Below are 21,447 nucleotides of genomic sequence, written 5' to 3'. Positions count from 1 at the left end.
AGAAGAATGCACCGTTTGTTTGACGTCAGCAAACTCACACACCACTGGCAAATCAGCCAATGATGGACTCGATTTCGGTAAATCAACTGAATATACAAGGAACTCCTCTGCTCTTTTCTGTAATAATCGAGTCAAATTATGTTTTTCGTTGCATCTGTAAAAGCAATGTTTTGTCTGTTTTACATTTTCGCTGTAAACCATTAATGATTCGAGTTTGTATCAGACAATGAATTATTTCGTATTTTTGAATAAAAAGACTGAGACAGATGGTCACAGCAGGTTGCACCAGGGAATGAGCCGTGATTGAGAGGAAAGGGGCTAGGCGCGCGCGGCTTGTGCGGAAATGAGGGAAGGATCATGCGCATGGCTACGTCTAGGCTAGGCGGGTATAACGTACTATATTTTGCATAACAACAATAAATTTAAAAATATGTAACTTAGCAAAATAAAATAACTAGATATACCATTTTGATGCAAATTTAAGTATTTGATGCAGCAGAAGTTTGCATCTTCAAGTTACGATAAATGTAAAATCATAATTTCCAATATTAAAATAATCAACGTGTCATTTTGCATATGTATAACTACCTACAAAATTATTGTGCCCGATGGCCATTAATATCTCCAATTTTGGTCACCGTTGCCATGTCACTACTGGAAATCATAATAAGATTTGACAAAAACATGTGTGAGGCGATATCACGGATCGTATTTTGTAACACTGATATATTATTTGGGTCATCCATGAAAAAATATTACTTTTTTATTGTGAATATCGGTAGGTTAACCCGTCTCACAGATAAAGATTCATTATACCGTCTCACAAGAGACTTACTAACAATATTTATGTTACGATTTTTGTATCAGCTTTTTGTTTGCCATCGTCTCTACTTATTTTATTTGATTGATCTCTTGATTATGTATCTCATTTTAAAGATTTTATCGACGAATGAAAATTCTGAAAAACAATAAAGAGATAACAAAAAATGAAATTCATATCACGAAAAAAAAAGATTATCTTAGTTGAGCATGAATATGGAACGATTGTCTGAGAGCAGAGCCACTCGATCAGCCATGGTAAAAGCCTGACATGATACATTTTTGCTCTCTGATAGTGTATTGAAATAAAACACATTATTGAGACGAATAATATAATAAAGTAGATTTAAAACCGATGTACCATTCTGATAAAAATTTAAGTGTGTGATAACCTTAAAGTCTATCGGAAACGTATCGTTCTGATAAAAATTTAAGTTTGTGATGACCTTAAAGTCTGCATTCCGACGATAAACATAAACTCATAGCTGATAGTATCAAAATAACCAATATATCATTTTGATCTTTTTCTAAATATCGCCGGCTGAATTTTGCATCTATGCATCATTTCGATCCAAATTCGGACATACTAAAGGTATGATTTTGCAATTTTGTTCATACTACGAGATGTCCAACCCGACCCGGGTCTTGGTCCGAATGGGTCCATGCCGCCTGGCATGAAATCCTACTCTCCAAGCATAACAAGGCCAAATATATATCATACCCTTCACTGTCCACAATCACAAAATTCACACCAGTTCATATTTTTTGTCGAAACCCTAAAATCAGGATAATCACCTGATCCGTAAGTTTTTCTCTCTTTCTCTGTTTCCTTTTTTCTTTCTTCGTACATTTAGTGTTTATGTATGTGGATTTGTACATAGCCGATTTTTTGTTTTGATTTTCGATTTATGTTCTTGTATGGTTCTTGTGTCTGATTGTTTATTGTCGACTGGATTATTAGTTAGATTCTCAAATGGGCCGTACGCTGAAAGAGAAACATATTCGGGCTAACCGGAGGGCGGGATCAGCGAAGCCCGAATTGGATCATTTTAATCCCATGGCACAAGGTGATATGGAGAAATCGGAAAATACATCTGAGGCTAAACCCGGTTATTACCAAACCGCCCTCAATGTTTTGGCCCAAGGCCCGAACCCGAACCTAAGCCTGAGCCTGAACCCGAATTTCAGTTCGAGCTCAGGACTTGATGATCATGGGTGGGGGTACTGCACGGAGGAACAATTGGAGGATGTATTGCTGAAGAATTTGGAGGTCTTGTACAATGAGGCTATTAATAAACTCGTTGGATTGGGTTATGAAGAGGAAGTTGCTTTAAAGGCCATTTTGAAAAATGGGCATTGTTATGGTGGGATGGATGTTTTGACTAATATTTTGTCTAATTCTTTGGCTTATCTGAGTAATGATGGGTGTAACGAGGGGAATGATGAGGAGGCCGAGGCCGTGACTTTTTTGAACTTGAGACAGATGGAGGAGTATTCACTTACGGGAATGGTGTGTTTGTTGCAACAAGTGAGGCCTCATCTGAGTAAAGGTGACGCAATGTGGTGTTTATTGATGAGCGATCTCCATGTCGGCCGTGCCAGCATGATGGAAATTCCAGAAGCCTTGCCGTTGTCTGCTGGGAATGGGTGCGAGAGTGGGTTGGTTAGTGGTACTGCGAGTTCTGAGAGTGGTGTTAGCAATGGAGGAACAGTTGGGGTTCCCCCAGCAATGTGTAAGTTTCACAGTGGCTGGGGTTTCGATAATTGTGGTAAGTCCGAATTACCAACAAATGGAGTTGTTCCATATGCATCAGACATGACTTTACAGAGAGAGATTGAGTGTCCTAAGAGGTTTAATCTCACCCCGTCAATGAAGAATCTGTTAAAGAGAAATGTTGCTATGTTTGCTGCAGGATTTAGGGCAAACTCGAAGCATTTTCAAAGCCAGTCACAGGCTTGTCCTAGCTCTTTGTCTTCTGGGAATTTGTCGAATGAACCTGGCAAAGTCGAGGTTCTTGCTGGGAACAGCGAGGAATCCCAATATGAAAATAATCAAGATGTGATAAACTCTGTGATGAATAAGTTCCGGGACTTAAATCTTGATGAGAATACGGAACAACTGCCATTGGATCAGAAAGATGAAATGATCCTGAGTTTGATTCATCAGATAAAGGACTTGGAGAAACAAGTGCAGGAACGTAAAGAATGGGCTCAGCAGAAGGCAGTGCAAGCTGCGAGAAAGCTTAGTCATGATTTAACCGAACTTAAGACGCTAAGAATGGAGAGAGAGGAGTTCCAGCGGCTGAAAAAGGGGAAACAAACCCCTGAAGATTCCACCATGAAGCGGGTGTCTGAGACAGAGAATGCTTTAAGAAAGGCAAGTGGTCAAGTGGACCGTGCAAACGCTGCTGTTAGAAAGCTTGAGACTGAGAATGCGGAAATCAAAGCTGAAATGCAGGCGGCTAAACTAAGTGCATCTGAATCCGTTGCCACCTGTTTGGAAGTTGCGAAAAGAGAGAAAAAGTTTCTCAAGAAGCTTTTGGCCTGGGAGAAACAGAAAACCAAAATGCAGGAGGATATTGCAGAAGAGAGACAAAAGATATCAGAGTTGGAGCAAGAGTTGGCTCTCATCGAGGTAGCCACGAAGGATACTGAGGTATGTGATACTCCAACCTTTCCAAATTCTAACAGGAAATTTTCATGTGCAGAAAATGCTATTTTGATTGTTTTTATAAATTATCCCGCCTGTACTCCCATGTTCATATGTAACTGCTACATTCTATGACAATGCTACATAACAGTATTTCCCATAATTAATGTTTTGACTATTTCATGTGGGTGCATGCTTTTGGTTTCATATTTTCCTGCTGTTGCTATCAAGGGTCTTGAGTATGAATTCATTTTTTCATTCTATTCTGAATTGTCAAGACAATGTGGCACTCCTACTTTCCTTCGACGAGATCTTGTCCATTTGTGATGTCACTTTTCTTGAATTATGTCTTGTATTGACATGAATTTGTTTAGACATAAAAATTCAAGTTGATTATCTACATGATTGCAGATATTCTTTCAGGGCATGGCTGGAAATTGTTGTATTATACTAGTACTTATTTGGTGTACTGGAACTTTATTGATGGTGTCTCAAGTGTCATTATCACCTGATTTTCCTGTGTGTGGTGAGAAGATTGCTATTAAAGGTCTGAGTTATTGCATAATTTGGCATAGCTTGGTAAAACCATAATGAGGAATTAATAATGCGAATGATGTTCTTGTAATGGATATTTTCTCTTGTAATTTGTTATTCAATTTGTCTGCCGGAACTAGCAACTTTATAGAGAGTAATATCTGTGTCAAGGACGGTCTAATCCAGGTACAGTCTATTTCCCTTTTTATTGTAATTCAGTCCAATGATTTAATTGCTTCTGATGGTTTATCTGGTTCTTATTTTGTTGGTGTTATAATTTTATTTAGATACACATGTGGGAGTAAATAGTCGGACAAGGGTATGAAAAATGCACATAATGTGCCTCAAAGTTCTGAAAATGTTACGAGCTGACACATTCATGATACCTTGATAAAAACTGCTCAGTAAATTTTAATCGTCTAATTCTCTGAGGACTGATTCAAAATTTTAAGTTTTTTCCCTTAATTTTCTTCTTGAACTATCATGATTACAACATCCTTATTGCCAAACACAAGTTTATGCACTACCATTTTCATGTATTATGCTGAACCTCTATTCCATCCATATAAATTAATTTTAATGAAAACTTATGGGCTTGAGATCTGAAATGCCTGGATATCGGTCAATGTTTTGTGAGTTGTGAAGCTTTTTGACATTCTTATAATTTATATAATACTATGATCTACATTTTCTTAATTATGGCACATTGCTGCAACCTTGTTTATGTGATTAATCATTAACTGGAGTAGCCAGCTTATTTATTTCCTCACCGTCTAGCTCTTGTGAATTACGCTGTCAATTGGAAAGTATTTGCTAGCCAACACGGTGAAATGAGATCCAGCATTTTGTCTGATTTATGTCTTTGTTTTTCTTTCTATCTGAAAGGCAAAGTGGAGGCAAGAGCAAAAGGAGAAGGAGCAAGTTCTCACTAAGCTAGAAGAAGAACGACGCCTTAAAGAGGCATCTGAAGCTAATAACAAAAGGAAGCTTGAATCTATGCGTGTTAAGATAGAGATCGACTTCCAACGTCATAAGGATGACCTTCGAAGGCTGGAGCAAGAATACGCTCACCTCAAAGATTCTGCACAATCCAAAGAGGTTGAAGATCAATCTAACAATACAACGCTGAAAAATTCTGATGACACAAACCTACAAGGAAGAAACATTACAAACTTGCTGCGCGAGCTTGATCTTTTAGAAGATGATTCCCCAGAAAAAGAGGTGGTCCATGATAGAAACTGTATGATATGCATGGAGGATGAAGTGTCCATAGTTTTCCTGCCTTGCGCTCATCAAGTTATTTGCACCAATTGCAACGAGAACTATGGGAAGAAAGGAAGAGCTACATGTCTGTATTGCCGTGCTCCTATCGAACAGAGGATTCGAGTTTATGGGGCAAGCTCTTAACATAGTGCCATTAACCCAACGTCACATACCCAGAAGACTTCTTGGATGAAGACTCGTGTATGTCTTCTCTTTTCTATGGAGTTCAGGGACAATTGTTGGAACCATTTTAGATGTTTTCTATTTGCTATCTTGTAGTGGCATGGTAGATTTGCAAGTAATTAATCATCAGACACCTTTTGCATTTGCTACCTGATTATACATACATACTTCGTTGAAGATGGGTTTTCAAATTGGAGCATTTATCTCCTCCGTTGCAAGTCTTGGATGTTTTTTTTATCTCGACTCGCGAGTCACATTGCTCTTCTGCTTGTTTGCTGAATTGGGCTAAAAAATAAAAGGTTTTGGCAAAATATATTCGGTTGGTTTCATTTTAACGACTGATATTATATAACATATTTCGTGAATTTTTTTTCTCTCTTTATTGTTCTATTGTCTCTGATCATATACGCTACACATTCAATTCTCTTGAATTGTTGTGTTCATTTGTTTTATTACTTGTTCGATAATTTTGATATTTAACCTATTATTTTATGTCACGCATGACATTTTAGTCACAGTAAAACGAATGTTTTTTTAATTGTTTAGCTCAAGTATCAATCTAAACTAAAGTTACTGTATCATGATATTAAACATTTATTTGAATAAATTTACAATCCAAATATTTGTTTGAGAGATAATTTAAGTTAATCAATTTTTAAATACAAAACTAAAATATATATTTGAAATCTGACATTAAAATACTAGGGTTTTTTTTTTAATATATATGTGACTATAATCTTAATAATATTAATGAAAATGTGACGATAACCTTTCACAAACGTTGAATGGCACGAGAAATAACAGGTGAGAATTGACAACAAGGGTTAAGTGTAGAATTTTTTTAGCAACGAGTTCATATTTAATTAATTAATCGTCGCTATTGGTTAATTGGACATAATTTAGACTAGCATAGATTTTTAAGTTAATTAATTATTTTTAAAATATTTAAGTTAGTAACTTTGATTTAAAAAATTATGTAGTTATTTTTAGAATTCACTAAAATAATTTTTTAATTATTTTTATCGAACAAAAAAATGACATTTTTGTCCGTCCATTAAAATGATTAAAGTAATTTATTTTACGGGTATCATGAATGATTATTTACAAGTAGGCAAAAACTTGTGTGAGACGGTCTCACGGATCAAATTTTGTGAGACGGATCTTTATTTGGGTAATCCATAAAATAGTATTGCTTTTTATGCTAAAAGTACTACTTTTTGTGGTGAATATGGGTAGGGTTGACCCGTCTCACAGATTGATATCCGTGAGACGGTCTCACATGAGACCTACTCTTACAAGTAACCAACCGACCACATACATGGCGTGCATAATATGTATATACATATAAATTATAGATTATATACCAATTATAGATAGATAATCCTATTTAAAAGAAAAAACTAAATTTTATTTCGTTTAAAAATCAATTCGGAGGCCCACTTAAATGAGATCATACTGTAAGACAAGTAATTGGGTTTAATTTTAAAGACCAACCAAGCCCACCAAACCCTATAATATGTAACTAACTATTATATCGATATATACGTTGATTGCTTGTATAATTTTTTTTTATAATTTATTTGGTTCATATTTGAAACTACAACTTGATGTTTAGAAAACAAAGATTCCGTCTGCTTTAATATTTTAGTAATATATATAATTATTAAAATAAACTATGACACCAAAACTTAATTAATTTAAATGTTTCAAATTTAATAATATAATATTGACGTTGAGGGACACATTTAAAATAATTTATCCATCCATATATGGTGAAATTCAGTTTGGCAAGTATAGAAAACTTCTATTTAACCACATAATAATTTATTTAATTTTCAATCATTGGGTTAATAAAAAGTCAAAATATGTATATAAAGAGAGATTTTATTTCATGCGTGGAACCTGGACATTTTTCGAGTCTCACGGAAGTACCTACACCAGTTCATGTCACAATTTACTCCTTGATTTATAAGATCTATCAGAGTTCATGTATTAATCATCTTTTCGTCACATTATATTTTTTGATTTTTTCCAGATAAATTTGGTTTGGAGGGGTGCAATACGATTGCATATATTTTTAGTTTTTAGATGAGACCCTACCTGTGTGAGCACTACCTTAACTTCATTTCAACGGGTAAGATCTTGACACACATATAATTTCAAAAAAAAAAAGTGAGTCTTATATATGTATGAGCAAATCTTGGTCATCCTTCCTATCTTGGAGACAATGCCCACATAGATAAGATAAAATAAACCGAAAATAATACTGATAATTTGAGAGAGAGATCGTGCGAAACTTAAATGGTAATTTAATGTTATTAAATAATATTATTTTGCCTAAAATGGTGAAATTGATGGTACAAATGTGAAAAATGTTAAAGATCGCTATAATATAATGGTTTATTTGTATTGATTACAATGAACACGATAATGAAAATTTATAAAACCATCACATTTAGAGATTCTTAATTAATTAAATAAGTTGTATATTCGAAAAATATTGTCACATAAACTGTATAAATATCTATAGTATATAATTATGTCAATAATACTTATTTATTAATAAAATTATACATTCAATAAATAAAAAAATATTGTATCGATATTTATATAAATATGTACGTAGACGAATATTTAGAAGTAAAAATTAAAATGTATATGTGCAGACGCAGCGTGTGTGAACTGAATATTGCGTCTTCACCAAGCACTATGTATACAAATTCTCCATTTCTTCGTATATTGCAGAATTAAAGACGGAAAATCTTTCATCAAATAAAAGGATCGACTTTGATTTGCAATTGCTCGAGAAGAATTTTTAATGGCGGCGAAATTTCTCTCGTTTGCATGCATAAGAAAGGAGAGTGGGGATTTATCCCCACGTCCACGCTATCCTTCAATGCCCAGGTATCCGAAAGGGGTCATCGTATCATCGGACGAAGAAAAATCCATGCAAGGGTCAGAAGCCAAGGCCCTTTTCTCCGTCGTAGGAATGACGTGCTCAGCCTGCGCTGGATCGGTGGAGAAGGCCGTCAAACGCCTCCCCGGAATCAAGGAGGCGGCGGTTGATGTCTTGAACAATCGCGCTCAAGTCATGTTTTACCCGGCTTTCGTTAATGTGAGTAAGAAGATTAGATTTTTATGCGTCTTGGGGTGTTTTTTGTTGATTTAGTTTTGAAATTTGAGATTAATTTGATGGGATGTTCGTTGAAACATTTCTTCATGTTTTACTGTCGTTCTTCGTGCTTGGTGTGAAAGCTTGCTAATATTTGATGCGTGGAGGCAATTTCTTTCAAATTTAGTAGATTTTACCTTCATTTCTTGATAAAAACAACCCAGATTTAACTGCCTAGTTCCTGCAGCGGCTGATCTCGAGGATGGGTGGGAAATACAGGTCGGTCCTAGACATCAAGATTTTGAGAAAGTTCTTTTTTTGGGGGGTTGTGTGGGGGGGTTTAGTATGTGTAAAGCAAGGGAAGGAGCCACCCGACTCTAATACTAAGGCTAGTGGGCTTCCCCTAAAATGTTTGTGTCTTAATCCAATTCTACCGTCTCTGGGATCTTTCTTATTCACATAGACACATACAGACCAATAAAAACCGTGTATTGTGCTGTCTGTGTTCCGAAGAAAAGTCCAGTTATCAAGTTAGATAATTTACAATTACTAGGAACGAAATAGCTCCGTCAATGAGAACTAGATTAACATGTTCTGCAATCTGCATGTTCAGGAGGAAACCATCCGTGAGACTATCGATGATGTTGGATTTGAAGCCACGTTGATTAATGATGAAATAAATGAGAAATCTTCTCAAGTATGCCGAGTTCGCATAAAAGGAATGACTTGCACTTCTTGTTCCTCAACTGTTGAATCTGCCTTGCAAGCTTTACCAGGTGTACAAAGAGCACATGTAGCATTAGCAACTGAGGAAGCCGAAGTCCATTACGATTCAAAGATCTTGACCTGTAGTCAGATCTTGGAAGCTGTAGAAAATACTGGATTTGAGGCCTTGCTCGTTAGTACTGGTGAAGATAGGTGCAAAATACATCTGCAAATTGATGGAGTGCGCACAGAAAGTTCCATGAGAATAATTGAAAATTCTATTCAAGCACTTCCAGGAGTTCAAGATGCGAACTTTGATCCAGAGCTGAAAAAAATATCCGTATCTTACCGACCAGATTTGACCGGGCCTAGAAATTTCATTGAAATTATAGAGTCGGCTGGATCTGGACGTTACAAGGCAACAATATTTCCTGAAGGAGGGGGGAGAGATACTCATCGGGAAGAGGAAATCAAGAAATACCGCAGATCTTTTCTTTGGAGTCTGGTTTTCACGGTTCCTGTTTTTTTACTGTCTATGATTTTCATGTATATCCCTGGTATCAAACATGGGCTGGACACCAAGATAGTTAACATGCTTAGCATTGGGGAGATTTTAAGGTGGATTCTTTCAACTCCAGTTCAGTTTGTCATTGGCCGTCGATTCTATATTGGTTCTTACAAAGCTTTACGTCATGGCTCAGCAAACATGGATGTCTTAATAGCACTTGGAACAAATGCTGCCTATTTTTATTCAGTCTATTCGGTGTTAAGAGCTGCTACTTCTCCAAGTTTTGAGTCGACTGATTTTTTTGAGACCAGCTCAATGCTTATTTCCTTCATACTTCTTGGGAAGTATTTGGAAGTTTTGGCCAAGGGCAAGACATCTGAAGCCATAGAGAAGCTCATGGACTTGACTCCTGAAACAGCAACCCTTTTGACCTTAGGCAGTGAAGGAAATGTGTTGAACGAGGAAGAAATAGACAGTCGATTAATACAAAAGAATGATGTCATGAAGATCATCCCAGGAGCAAAAGTAGCTTGTGACGGATTTGTTATCTGGGGCCAAAGTCATGTAAATGAGAGCATGATTACTGGAGAGTCTGGGCCTGTGGCAAAGAGGAAAGGTGACATGGTTATTGGAGGGACTCTAAACACAAACGGGGTGCTGCACATTAAGGCAACAAAGGTTGGGTCAGAGAGTGCCCTAGCTCAAATTGTTCGGCTAGTTGAATCAGCACAAATGGCAAAAGCTCCAGTCCAAAAATTTGCCGATCGTATTTCCAAATACTTTGTGCCTTTAGTAAGTATAAACTTATTTTTATTAGTTATGGTTTTAAAATTTCTAGCTCTGTATCTTTTCACAGGGTTAAAATTGGATGCCCATATGCAATTTTCAGGTTATAATTCTTTCATTTTCTACATGGCTCGCCTGGTTTTTATCTGGGAAATTAAATGGATACCCCAAATCTTGGATTCCTTCTTCCATGGATAGCTTTCAGCTAGCACTCCAGTTTGGCATTTCTGTCATGGTCATAGCCTGTCCATGTGCACTTGGCCTTGCTACACCAACAGCTGTTATGGTTGGTACTGGAGTTGGTGCTTCTCAAGGAGTCCTAATTAAAGGTGGCCAGGCATTAGAAAGCACTCACAAGGTTCGATTATCGAGTATAGTTTGTTGTGATTGGTTAGTGAATATCTGAAACCAAATATCATAGTACAAACAGTTATATCGTCACTCTATCCACTTGCAACACATTAGGCTACCTCTATATAATTTGTTTCTGCTTGTTATAACAGGTGAACTATATAGTTTTTGACAAAACGGGAACTCTGACGGTTGGAAAGCCGGTGGTTGTCAACACAAAGCTTTTGAAACATATGGTTCTCTGGGACTTTTATGAGTTGGTTGCAGCTGCTGAGGTATTCTCCTATTTACTCTACAGAACCTAATAGAGAAGTAAAAAGCTTGTAGAGTTGCAGAATATAAATCCATGGGATGTCAATATTGACCGAGTTGTGTGTTTTGAATTATCAGGTAAACAGCGAACACCCATTGGCCAAAGCAGTTGTCGAGTATGCCAAAAAATTCAAACAAGATGAGGAGAATCCTGCTTGGCCTGAAGCCCTGAACTTTGAATCCATTACTGGACATGGCGTGAAGGCTGTTGTGAGAAACAAAGAAGTTTTTGTGGGAAATAAGAGCATGATGGTGGATCATCAGGTCCATATTTCACTTGATGCCGAAGAAATATTAGCAGAGACTGAAGGGTTGGCTCAAACTGGAATTCTTGTGTCTATCGATAAGGAGCTAGTTGGAATTCTTGCCATATCTGATCCATTAAAACCTGGGGCTCGTGATGTCATTTCCATTCTGAATTCTATGAAAATCAGGAGTATAGTAGTGACAGGTGATAACTGGGGAACTGCAAAAGCAATTGCCAAAGAAGTTGGCATAGATACTGTCATTGCAGAAGCCAAACCTGAGCATAAAGCAGAGATAGTGAAGGAACTACAGGTAAAACATTTTTCTTATTAATCTTCTGAAAAACCAATCAGTACCAAGCCGGGTTAGATACCCTACAAGTAGAGAGAAATGGAAGGTACATGAAAGGAACATTAGACCAAAACCTCTTCCCAGATACATGGAAACCACCAAGCAGCAATATAAATAACTTGAGCTATCCATCTGTTTGTGTTCCTCATGGATCTATCCGAATGCATCCTTGAATCTCCTCCTCGGAATGGTGTGAGTGTGAATGATGTCTATCTCTTATATCTTTCATATCCATGGCTCCATTCCTCAACCCATCTGAAACTATAATTCCTTCCCTAAGCATGCAAGAAATTCACTCTCTATGGTATCCTACCACTCAAGAACGTAACCAAAACTGTGATTGGGGACGTAGTATATGTAAAACACGAAAATATGTAGGTACGTGGTGGAGCATGTATTTGAAAAAGAAAATTACATATCAAATTTGAAACATAGAACTTGGCCGCGGCATGGTTTGAAAATTTGAGTTTCACTCCCATCCTCAGCTGTTGTCTTTTGTATAATGACACGGACTCTGCTCATCATACATTTTTGTACTGCCATTCAACATCTTCAAGCTTACTGTTTCTTACAGGCTTCAGGAAATGTTGTGGCAATGGTCGGAGATGGAATCAATGACTCACCGGCTCTCATAGCTGCAGATGTTGGGATGGCAATTGGTGCAGGCACCGACATTGCGGTCGAGGCTGCTGACATTGTTCTCATGAAGAGCAATTTGGAGGATGTTGTAACGGCGATACACCTTTCAAGAAAAACCTTTTATAGAATACGTCATAACTATCTTTGGGCTTTAGGATACAACGTGCTCGGCATCCCAATTGCTGCAGGTGCACTTTTCCCTTTAACCAGATTCCGGTTGCCGCCGTGGATTGCTGGAGCAGCAATGGCAGCTTCTTCGGTTAGTGTTGTTTGTAGCTCTCTTTTACTGAAGAATTACAAGAGACCTAAGGTGTTGGATACTTTTGAAATAAGAGGGATCACTGTTGCGTAGTTGTGTGACTTGGATCGTGCAGAATCATGTAAATATTTGGGAGACATCTTTCTGTTTTTGAAACGTTCATCTATCTCGTGTTTGTGTGATATTGTGATATGCCATGTAATGTCACGCTGTTATCTTCTTTGTAACCTGCCATCTGCCACACAGGGCATAAGTTATGTTTAATACTCTAATTTTTTTATTAGTTCTTAATTAAATAATCTTATCGATAGGTTTCAAAAAAACTATTTGAATGCTTTAGCAATTTCATCTGATGTTCACACATCAAGAAAAGTCCATTTAATGTTTAGTATTTTCTTCCTCATAGTTTGGTAGCAGCTTGGACCTTCGTTCTTTTAGTTTCTCTCTGACATGTAACAAGATCGAGTGAAGCTCATCAAAGTAAGGCCCCGTTGCATTCCTTACATTCTCGATCCATTTTAAGATTCTCTTGTGTGGTTCTAAAATAAGGTCACGATCCTCCTCAAATGTATTAATCGTTTCACTTACACAATGACTCGAGAAACCAAATAGGGAACACAAGTCAAACTCGAACAACTTCCAGCCTACACCAAATAGTAGCATTCCTTTTATTCGAAATTCAAAGAGTAGGGTATCAACGAAATGCATAGATAGAAGATGATTAAACCATTGAATCATTAGCACCGGTTGTAATAACAGAGCACAAACATTTAATAAGAGAGAAGAACAAACCATCTGGGATTAAACCAAGTTCAGAAAACAACATCGAAAACACAAATAGAATATTCCTTTATCAAATCAATCGCCGGACTAGAAATTTAAGAGAAAGCCAAAAAATTACAGCAAAATCACCTAAAAAATTCGAGCAACACCGGCTACAAGGAGAACGAAATTCTACTAACATTTCTTCAAGAATTTCGAGCAAAAAGTGCTGTCAAAGAATCAAACCGCAGTTGTGTCCAAACAATGTTCGAATACACATAGAAATTCTAGTTATTTTCGAGCGAAGCACATAAAACATTTGTCACGTTTTTTTTTTCAAGAACAATAAAGTAAGCAGGCTTTATATTTTATTCGTGTAATTTGTTTTAAAACTAGCTATCATATATTTTATGCATGATTCTCGAAACACTACATTTGTGAAAAATATAGAAATATAAATTCTGAACACAACTGATAATTGATACTGATACAAATTAGCCATTAAATTCATAATCGATTTAGTGCATAAGTTTGATATATGTTTATTCCTGAAAATCGGTATTTTTGTATATTTATTATTACTATTATAATTGCAATTTCTATTGAAAAATGATTTAATATTTTGGGAGGATTTTATCGTTGACTGAGTAACGAGCACATTACTCACTCGCCCCTTCTCAGATAAGAGCAAGGAACAGTTACAAGACGAAGAACAAACTCATTTTTGCTGCAATTGTTTAGTTTCGTTTATATTATATTATGTTTTATATTCATCTGTTGTAATACATTCTGATACGAATCGAGATTTTCTGAAAATTTTATAAACAATATCTGATTTTATGAAATAAATAGAGTGATTTTAAAATTAGTTATCGAATTGTTATCATATGATTGTTAAATAATATCGATGTCAAATGCATCAACGATTCTAAGGCGGCAACGCTAAACTTATTATAGAGCTGCTGGCAAGTTTCATCTAGTTTTAATTAAACACATAATCATTGTTTGAAGATGTACTGTTTAGGAAAAATGAAAAATAACAATACTTAATTCTGATCAAACAACTGTTTAGGGAAAAAAAGAAGAAAGGTTGCGAGTAGCAACTGTTACTCATTCTACATCACAAGGTAAAAAAATGTAAACAAAATAAACAATGCAATCATCGATAACCTCTATTTTTAATGGGCATTAATTTGCAAGAACTTAAAAGTGAACTAATCCTCGTCATCATCAAAGTCAGAGTGTAGATCACTCTCAGAATCATCGGTTGTATCACTCTCGGAATCATCACTAATAACATAGGTCTGTTTGCCCCGATTTGCCCTTTGAGGTCGAGCTCTTGGAGCCACAGCTTGGCCGTTGTCTGCCACACTACCAGTCAAAGAAGAAACGGAGTTTTCATGCTCTGGTGAAGTCTCCTCAGTTTCCATGGTAACCTCCCTGCCAAGAACAGAACTGCTTTTCTTGTTAAATGGAGATGCTCTCATTTTCATCACTTTCTTGTCAGGAGAACTATTGGCCGGATTCAAAACTTCTGTGATCAGCTTTTGGCCTAAAACTTGAGACTGCTTACTAACTGGTCCTCTTTTCTTGGTCCCTGCAGGAGGTTTAGGGGCTGCTTTTCCAATAGCTGCTTTTTTCCCTGCCTTCTTTTTATTCTCTTCAGGTTGAAAATCATCATCTTCGATTATCTCAATCTCGTCTTCATCATCAAGAGTCTTGGAAACAGTTGACAGTTTCTTCTTCTGCGCAGCAGCCTTTTTGCTTGGTTCTTTGTTTTTCTTTGGCACCTCGATTTCCATGTCTGTACGAAAAACAAGGATTTCAATGTTGGATTGTGAATAGAATCATGTAAATTAAGTTTTATTTTGGGAAGAACAGAGTGGATAATACAATTTGGTCAAATCAAGACAAGTTCCCAGTGTTCATTTTCATGTTTTGGACGTGAAAACAAAACATATCTTCTATTGATTTTAAAACAATGTCAAATGTTCACAATTACGAACTTCATTAAAATGCGACTGCAATCTGTACCGCTGGTCATAGGAAATAGGAGAGAAGCCTACTATATCACTAGGTTTGATAAGATTTCTGCATAAATCAAACTAAAACAAGAACTCTGAAATAACGTAACTGACCAGTAAAGTATACTTTGAGAACTGATTAGATGACCCTTAGTTTACCTTCGGCGTGATCAGGAGAAGAGTCCAAATTGTATGAAGCCAGACGTTGTCTTAGACCAGCTATCCCGCCATAGTCATCATCATCAGAGTCAGCAGCCTGCCATGATAAACAAAACCAGAGTCAGGAGACCTGACTGATGTTCATTTATTTATTACTTAACTACTAAGTATGAATGCATTTTGCACTCTGTGTGATCAAGTAAACCGAACCTTTCGAGCAGGAGCTTTCTTTCTAGCTGCTGCCTTGCTTTTCCCTTTCTCGTTTTCTGCAATATTATCTGAAGGCAAATGTCCATATACTTTTAGTCACCTATTACGGATGGAAAACACAAATGGCTATTTACATAAACCAACCTGTTTGTGGAACAGAATTAATCAATATTTCATTTGGTCCAGCAACTTCAGCAGATTCTTTTTTGCTAGCCTTCTTGTTATTCTTACGTGGATTCTTCAGTACCGGTCTTGTTATTTTTGCCTTGCCTAGTATCTTCTTTCGCTCCATCTCTATTTGTTCCTCATTTTGCTCTAGCTCCTGAAAACCTCATTTAAGTAATAAAAGCTAGAAACTGATCACACCAACTGATTATTGAATATATTGCATTCTCAAAACTCACATCAAGTTTTGTTTCAAGAGCATCGAGATCGGATAACCATAAAGACTTTATTGTTGCATTTTTCAGGTCCTCAACTTCTTGAAGAAGTTTATCTCTCTCAGTCCGCAGCTCCTGCAGCTTCTCCAGAGTTAAGGCACCAATTGCCATAGACAGCAAGTAGTCATAATCACTTGTTGAATCTCCTGGGATTGTTGCCCCCGGGGAAATCTCCTCAGTTTCTTCTGCATCATCAGTTGAGCCTGCAATAAAGACATCTGCAGAGCTTTTCTTTTTTGGGAAAGGAGTAAAACCCTTCTCCTTCAATTCACGGAACAAATCTGCTCGTTTTCTGTTGCTCACAATAATGCTTCCTTCCACGACACCCCGTATAAATCTATATTTATTTTCACATTTTAACAAATCATTTTCAAGGTTGGCCATCAAAGCTTTCTGCATAAACAAGTTCGTTGATTAAAACTTAATATAAAGCAAAGCTAGCGCATTAGTGATCCCAACATCAGCAACTAGTATTGAGATTTTACATAATGAGACTTACCTTTCTTTTGTCATAAAAATCGAGTCTTATGTCAAAAAATTCTTCAAGAACTGCAAATGACAAAAAGACGCCAGTGAAACATTTTATACGTATATGGGAAGAAACCGTTTAACTAAAACATATTGATGGTACACTGCTTACTCTGTTCAGGGGTGTCATATTTCTTTATTAAACCGCTAGAGTCAAACAAATGCATGTTACTGGTACTGATTGATGTGGTTAGTTTAAATTTCTTCAGCAAACCCTCTTGCTTAGCCAGCAAAAGATTGTCCGGAGACATACAAACCAAAAAATGAACGATGTCCCCAGTACTATTGTCACTGCAGCCCTGCAACAAAAAAAAAGGAAAAAAATACTTTGTAAGAAATCCCTGACTCTTCCTTCACATTGTTTCTAAATAGCATGTAAAAACACCTCAATGAATGGGTCTTTGCTCTTATCATTCTCTGCGGCAACAGACTCCAGGAATTCCTTGTAATCTTGAGTCCACTTTCGAAGTGGAAGCTCTGTTATCCTCAGTGTCACTTCATCAACTTCCTCTATGATTCCACTGATTGTATAGCTACCTCCTCCAGCTTCCTTTGTCGCAGTTTTCTCAATTTTTCCTCTGAATCCTCTATACCATGGATGCATAGCATCCATTGGTTCATCGTGCAGCAAATGCCTCACATTGGCAATAATGTCTTTAGGGTTATAATTCGGAATAAAGGAACTCCAACCCGTGCCGATTCCTTCACTTCCATTCACCAATACCATCGGTATGATAGGGACGTACCTGTCATGACAAATTATATCAGTTCTCAAATAATTTGCTGCAAATATAAGTTTTGCTGCACGATGAACCAAAACTCACCATGAAGGTTCAATACGCTGCCCGTCTTCATTCAAATAGTCGAGGAGAATATCATCTGCCTTAGGAAATATAAACCTTGTAACAGGAGACAACTGAGTGAAAATATACCTTGCACTTGCATGATCTTTTCCACCCTGCGAACAAAAGCTTTAACATTACGTTCTGTGTTGCAGAGTGCAAATGACGAATTACCAAATAACGGAAATGTTTGGGTATATATATATTCTTATATGTTGTGCTGTAAAATCCATTTGACCATCTGATTAGATGGTATGTATCTTCAACATGAGAGCTAAAAAATTTAAAATATATGTGCAACTTTCCGTTGTCTTACCTGTCCTCGTGTGCCAAACTGACCATTAGGTTTAAGAAGATTTATGTTATTGCTGCCTATGTAATTCTGAGCCATGCCAATGATGGTACTGGCAAGACTCTGCTCACCATGATGGTAAGCTGAATGTTCAGATACATAACCAGAGAATTGGGAAACTTTTGCTTCCTTGATGAAGTTTCTCTTAAAAGAACAGAAAAGTATCTTTCTTTGGCCAGGTTTCAATCCATCAACCATGGACGGAATTGATCTCTGAAGATCAGCCATTGAAAACAATATAAGTTCCTTATGAACAAAATCTCTGTACTTGATAAGTCTATCTCTATGATCAAGGTAAGTGCCTGGCTGCAAAACAAGAAATGATAGCCATGTGAGTCATGTAAATACGAAATTAGTGTGAAGATAATCATGATGAAAACAAAAATGATCTGTATCCAGCTGCTAACCTCAAATTGGCGAAGCCAACTTTTTCTTGCTTCTATCTTTTTCTTGCTGAAAGCAAGTTCTATTGCCTCTCCATCTTGTTCATCCACCCATACAAAATCCTTTTTGTGCAGACTAAGATCTCCAAAATACTCCTTGGCTTCCTCATTTGTACTCGTTCCTAACCCCTTCAAGGATAGTAAAGAGACAACAAAAAATCTATTAGAGAATACAAGGAATTTGACTGACTTTGTTATCAGTTTTAAAGGTGTCAAGTGCATTGTGCTCATTTCTTAGAGGCACAAACCTTGTAGTACTTAATAGACCAATTTCTTGCATTTGCCCCCAAACTTTCCTTCCACGATTCATATTCAGGCATGGTGTAGAATGACTTTTTTTCTCCATTTCTTTGAGTAGCCTAAAGAACAAGAAACGCAGAATTTAGGAAATAACAAAACCAGTGATTTTGAGTTGAAATACAAGAATTTTCATTTTCTTCAAACCTTAACAATAGGAGTTATGAATTCTAACATAAATGAAGGAAGTTTGAGCAATGACGGCCAAAATGAGTGAATGAAATTGATTAGCAGCCCCTTGATATGGGAACCATCATGATCCTGCACTAGCACAAACATGGATTCTGGTCAAAGTTCCAAAGCGCCACAATCTATGTTCCATGTGAATTTTCAACATTGTGGAGATGGAAGAACAAAAGACGGCAACATAAAACAAGTAGATACCTGATCAGTCATTATCATCAAATGACCATATCTGAGTGACTTTACACTGTCATATTGTTTACCATGCTGGAGTCCTAAAATCTGCTTGATATTCTGAATTTCAAGATTCTGCGTTAGCTGATTATGACTCGCTTCCCTCACATTGAGCAATTTACCTCTTAGAGGAAACACGCCATAATGATCACGTCCAAGGACAGCCAATCCAGCAATCTAAATGAATATCTCAATGTGTTAAAATTTAAATGCCAGCCAAAGCAAAACAAGTTTTTTCGAGCAAAGCTATAAGAATGGCAACTTACCGCAAGTGCCTTGGCTGAATCACCTTCTGTCAAGATTAATGTACATTTCTCAGAACTTTTTCCCCCAGCCTCATTAGCATCAGCTAGCTTTGCAAGCCCATAAATCCTTCTGTCCTTCGATCCATCTGTTTTCTTGAGATCTTTCTTCTGCTTGAATTCGGCCCACTCCTCAATGTTTTTCATTATATCAGACTTGGCCACTGCACAAGTTGAATTGATAAAGTTCGAATCGAGAAAAGGACTGAGTACACTGACAATATATTGGCAACAATAACCAACACCGCAAACCTTTGTCCAAGAACTTTGAAGTGAATTCCCATGATGAACCAAAACTTCCTGCGCGAAGTGTTAGAGTCTCTTTTGTTTGAGAATCAAAAGCAGGGTTGTCAATAAGAGCATTGACAAATATCCACAAATGATTCTTCACAGTATGTGGTTTGAGATCAAACTTCTTGTTCTTTTTGTTCTTGTTCTTTAGAACATTAATGAGATGGCCAGTTATCTTGTTGGTGACATAATCGACATGAGTTCCACCCTTGACTGTTGCAATTCCATTTACAAAACTGACCTGCTCGACAAACGGATTCATTAACCATTTTTTCTTTCTCGATGATAATGTTACACCATTTTGACCAATATATATAAAACATAAACATATAAATGAACAGACTGCAAAAACATTATTTTTCCGTACCTGTTGAAATTGTCCTTCACTCCGGCTAATGCAAATCTGCCACCTTCCATGCACTTCCTCTTCAAATCTGCCAAATTGATAAAGCACATAAGTTCCCTGACCTTTGAATGTTAACTGACCAGAAATAATGGAAAAACATGACAAGAAACACCTTGGGAGCGGATCTGAACTAGATACTGAAGGAGATTTGAGATAAAGTTCACAGTAACTTGAAAATGATTTAAAATTAAATTGCTGCCCGTTCAATTCCACCTTCACTGTCTTCCCGAGGCACCCCGCAACATCAATTACCCGCTTTTTCATCAAGGCAACGACATCCTCCTCCAAATAAGTCATGCTAAATTTCGCCAAGTCTGGCTTGAATGAAACTTTAGTCCAATTCTCACTGGATTTGCATTTTGTTATCACAGGCTCCGACTTCTTTCCCATGTTATCCGAGAAAACCTTCATAATACCAGGGCATGCTAAAAAATTAGCAATTGATCATTGACCGTAAGACGTAATTAAGAGTTAAGTAAAAATCAAGAAATCAGCTTCTTGAGAATAGAATCACGAAGAAAAAAAAACTCCCTAAATAATGCACGAGACTGGGTTGTTCAGAAATCAAGAAATCCCAAATAAAAGAAACTTGATAAATTCTAACCCTACTAAATTTATAAATTGTCTTAGCACCTGCTTGTATTTCTTCTGCCTCTTTCCATCTGCAGTCTCAATCACAAATTCATTGGAAAAAATATTAGTGAGTTTAGCCCCGTAACCATTCCTTCCACCCGTTGTCTTCTTCTCATTATCGTCATAGTTACTACTGGTCAACAAATGCCCAAAAATCAATTCAGGCACATAAACCCCTTCTTCCTGATGAATCTCCACCGGAACGCCGTCACCATTATTGTAAACACTGATGCAGTTGGACTCGACGTCAATCGTCACCTTGACCGAGTCCGTTTTTGGATCCCTCTGCTTGTTGTCAGCGGCATTGACAAGGATTTCGTCAAAGATTTTGTAGAGACCTGGGACGTAGGAGATGGATCTCTGGACCATTTGTTCGTTCTCGTATACCCATAGGGTCTGACTATGCTTTTCTATGGAACCAATATACGTGTCAGGCCGGATGAGGATGTGCTCGAGCTGGGTTTTCTTCTGGTAGGTTTCTTCGATGGTTTTCTTACCGGCAGCGGTTACCGGCAGGGGAATGTTGGAGTTGTTGCTGGTGGTGAGGGGGACCTTTCGGGCTGCGGCCATGGCGGAGGATTTGGGGGAGAGTGAGTACCGTTTGAGATAGGACCGAAGAGTGA

At 37.2% G+C, this 21,447-nt stretch overlaps 3 protein-coding genes across 4 annotated transcripts; 2 read left to right on the top strand and 1 right to left on the bottom strand.

The window, feature by feature from the left end:
• The first annotated feature begins 1,368 nt into the window (after positions 1-1,368).
• Positions 1,369-5,690, top strand: LOC140825174 (MND1-interacting protein 1-like). Of its 2 annotated transcripts, none has more exons than XM_073186786.1 (3): positions 1,369-1,621; positions 1,785-3,475; positions 4,889-5,690. In XM_073186786.1, exons 2-3 carry the CDS (start codon positions 1,793-1,795, stop codon positions 5,408-5,410), a joined length of 2,205 nt encoding a protein of 734 aa, XP_073042887.1. In that variant the 5' UTR covers positions 1,369-1,621; positions 1,785-1,792; the 3' UTR covers positions 5,411-5,690. The 2 variants fall into 2 exon arrangements, with proteins under 2 accessions (XP_073042887.1, XP_073042886.1); XM_073186785.1 differs by having other exon boundaries at positions 1,370-1,621; positions 1,781-3,475.
• A 2,430-nt stretch (positions 5,691-8,120) lies between these two features.
• LOC140825173 (probable copper-transporting ATPase HMA5) lies at positions 8,121-12,990 on the top strand. Its single transcript, XM_073186784.1, has 6 exons — positions 8,121-8,564; positions 9,175-10,566; positions 10,664-10,918; positions 11,064-11,186; positions 11,302-11,781; positions 12,395-12,990. Exons 1-6 carry the CDS (start codon positions 8,268-8,270, stop codon positions 12,809-12,811), a joined length of 2,964 nt encoding a protein of 987 aa, XP_073042885.1. The 5' UTR covers positions 8,121-8,267; the 3' UTR covers positions 12,812-12,990.
• A 1,524-nt stretch (positions 12,991-14,514) lies between these two features.
• Positions 14,515-21,447, bottom strand: LOC140825172 (DNA topoisomerase 2-like). Its single transcript, XM_073186783.1, has 19 exons — positions 20,825-21,447; positions 20,304-20,596; positions 20,153-20,219; positions 19,747-20,026; positions 19,459-19,658; positions 19,160-19,369; positions 18,923-19,036; positions 18,727-18,837; positions 18,443-18,607; positions 18,000-18,341; positions 17,666-17,799; positions 17,227-17,587; positions 16,954-17,140; positions 16,813-16,862; positions 16,278-16,706; positions 16,018-16,195; positions 15,874-15,941; positions 15,664-15,760; positions 14,515-15,284 (listed from the first exon to the last, which is right to left on the bottom strand). Exons 1-19 carry the CDS (start codon positions 21,392-21,394, stop codon positions 14,695-14,697), a joined length of 4,446 nt encoding a protein of 1,481 aa, XP_073042884.1. The 5' UTR covers positions 21,395-21,447; the 3' UTR covers positions 14,515-14,694.

Source organism: Primulina eburnea, chromosome 3, assembly GCF_022965805.1.
Source record: "Primulina eburnea isolate SZY01 chromosome 3, ASM2296580v1, whole genome shotgun sequence".
Taxonomy (NCBI): Eukaryota; Viridiplantae; Streptophyta; class Magnoliopsida; order Lamiales; family Gesneriaceae; genus Primulina; species Primulina eburnea.
The sequence above is the reverse complement of the archived record's forward strand: the minus strand, read 5'-3'. Positions and strand labels throughout refer to the sequence as shown.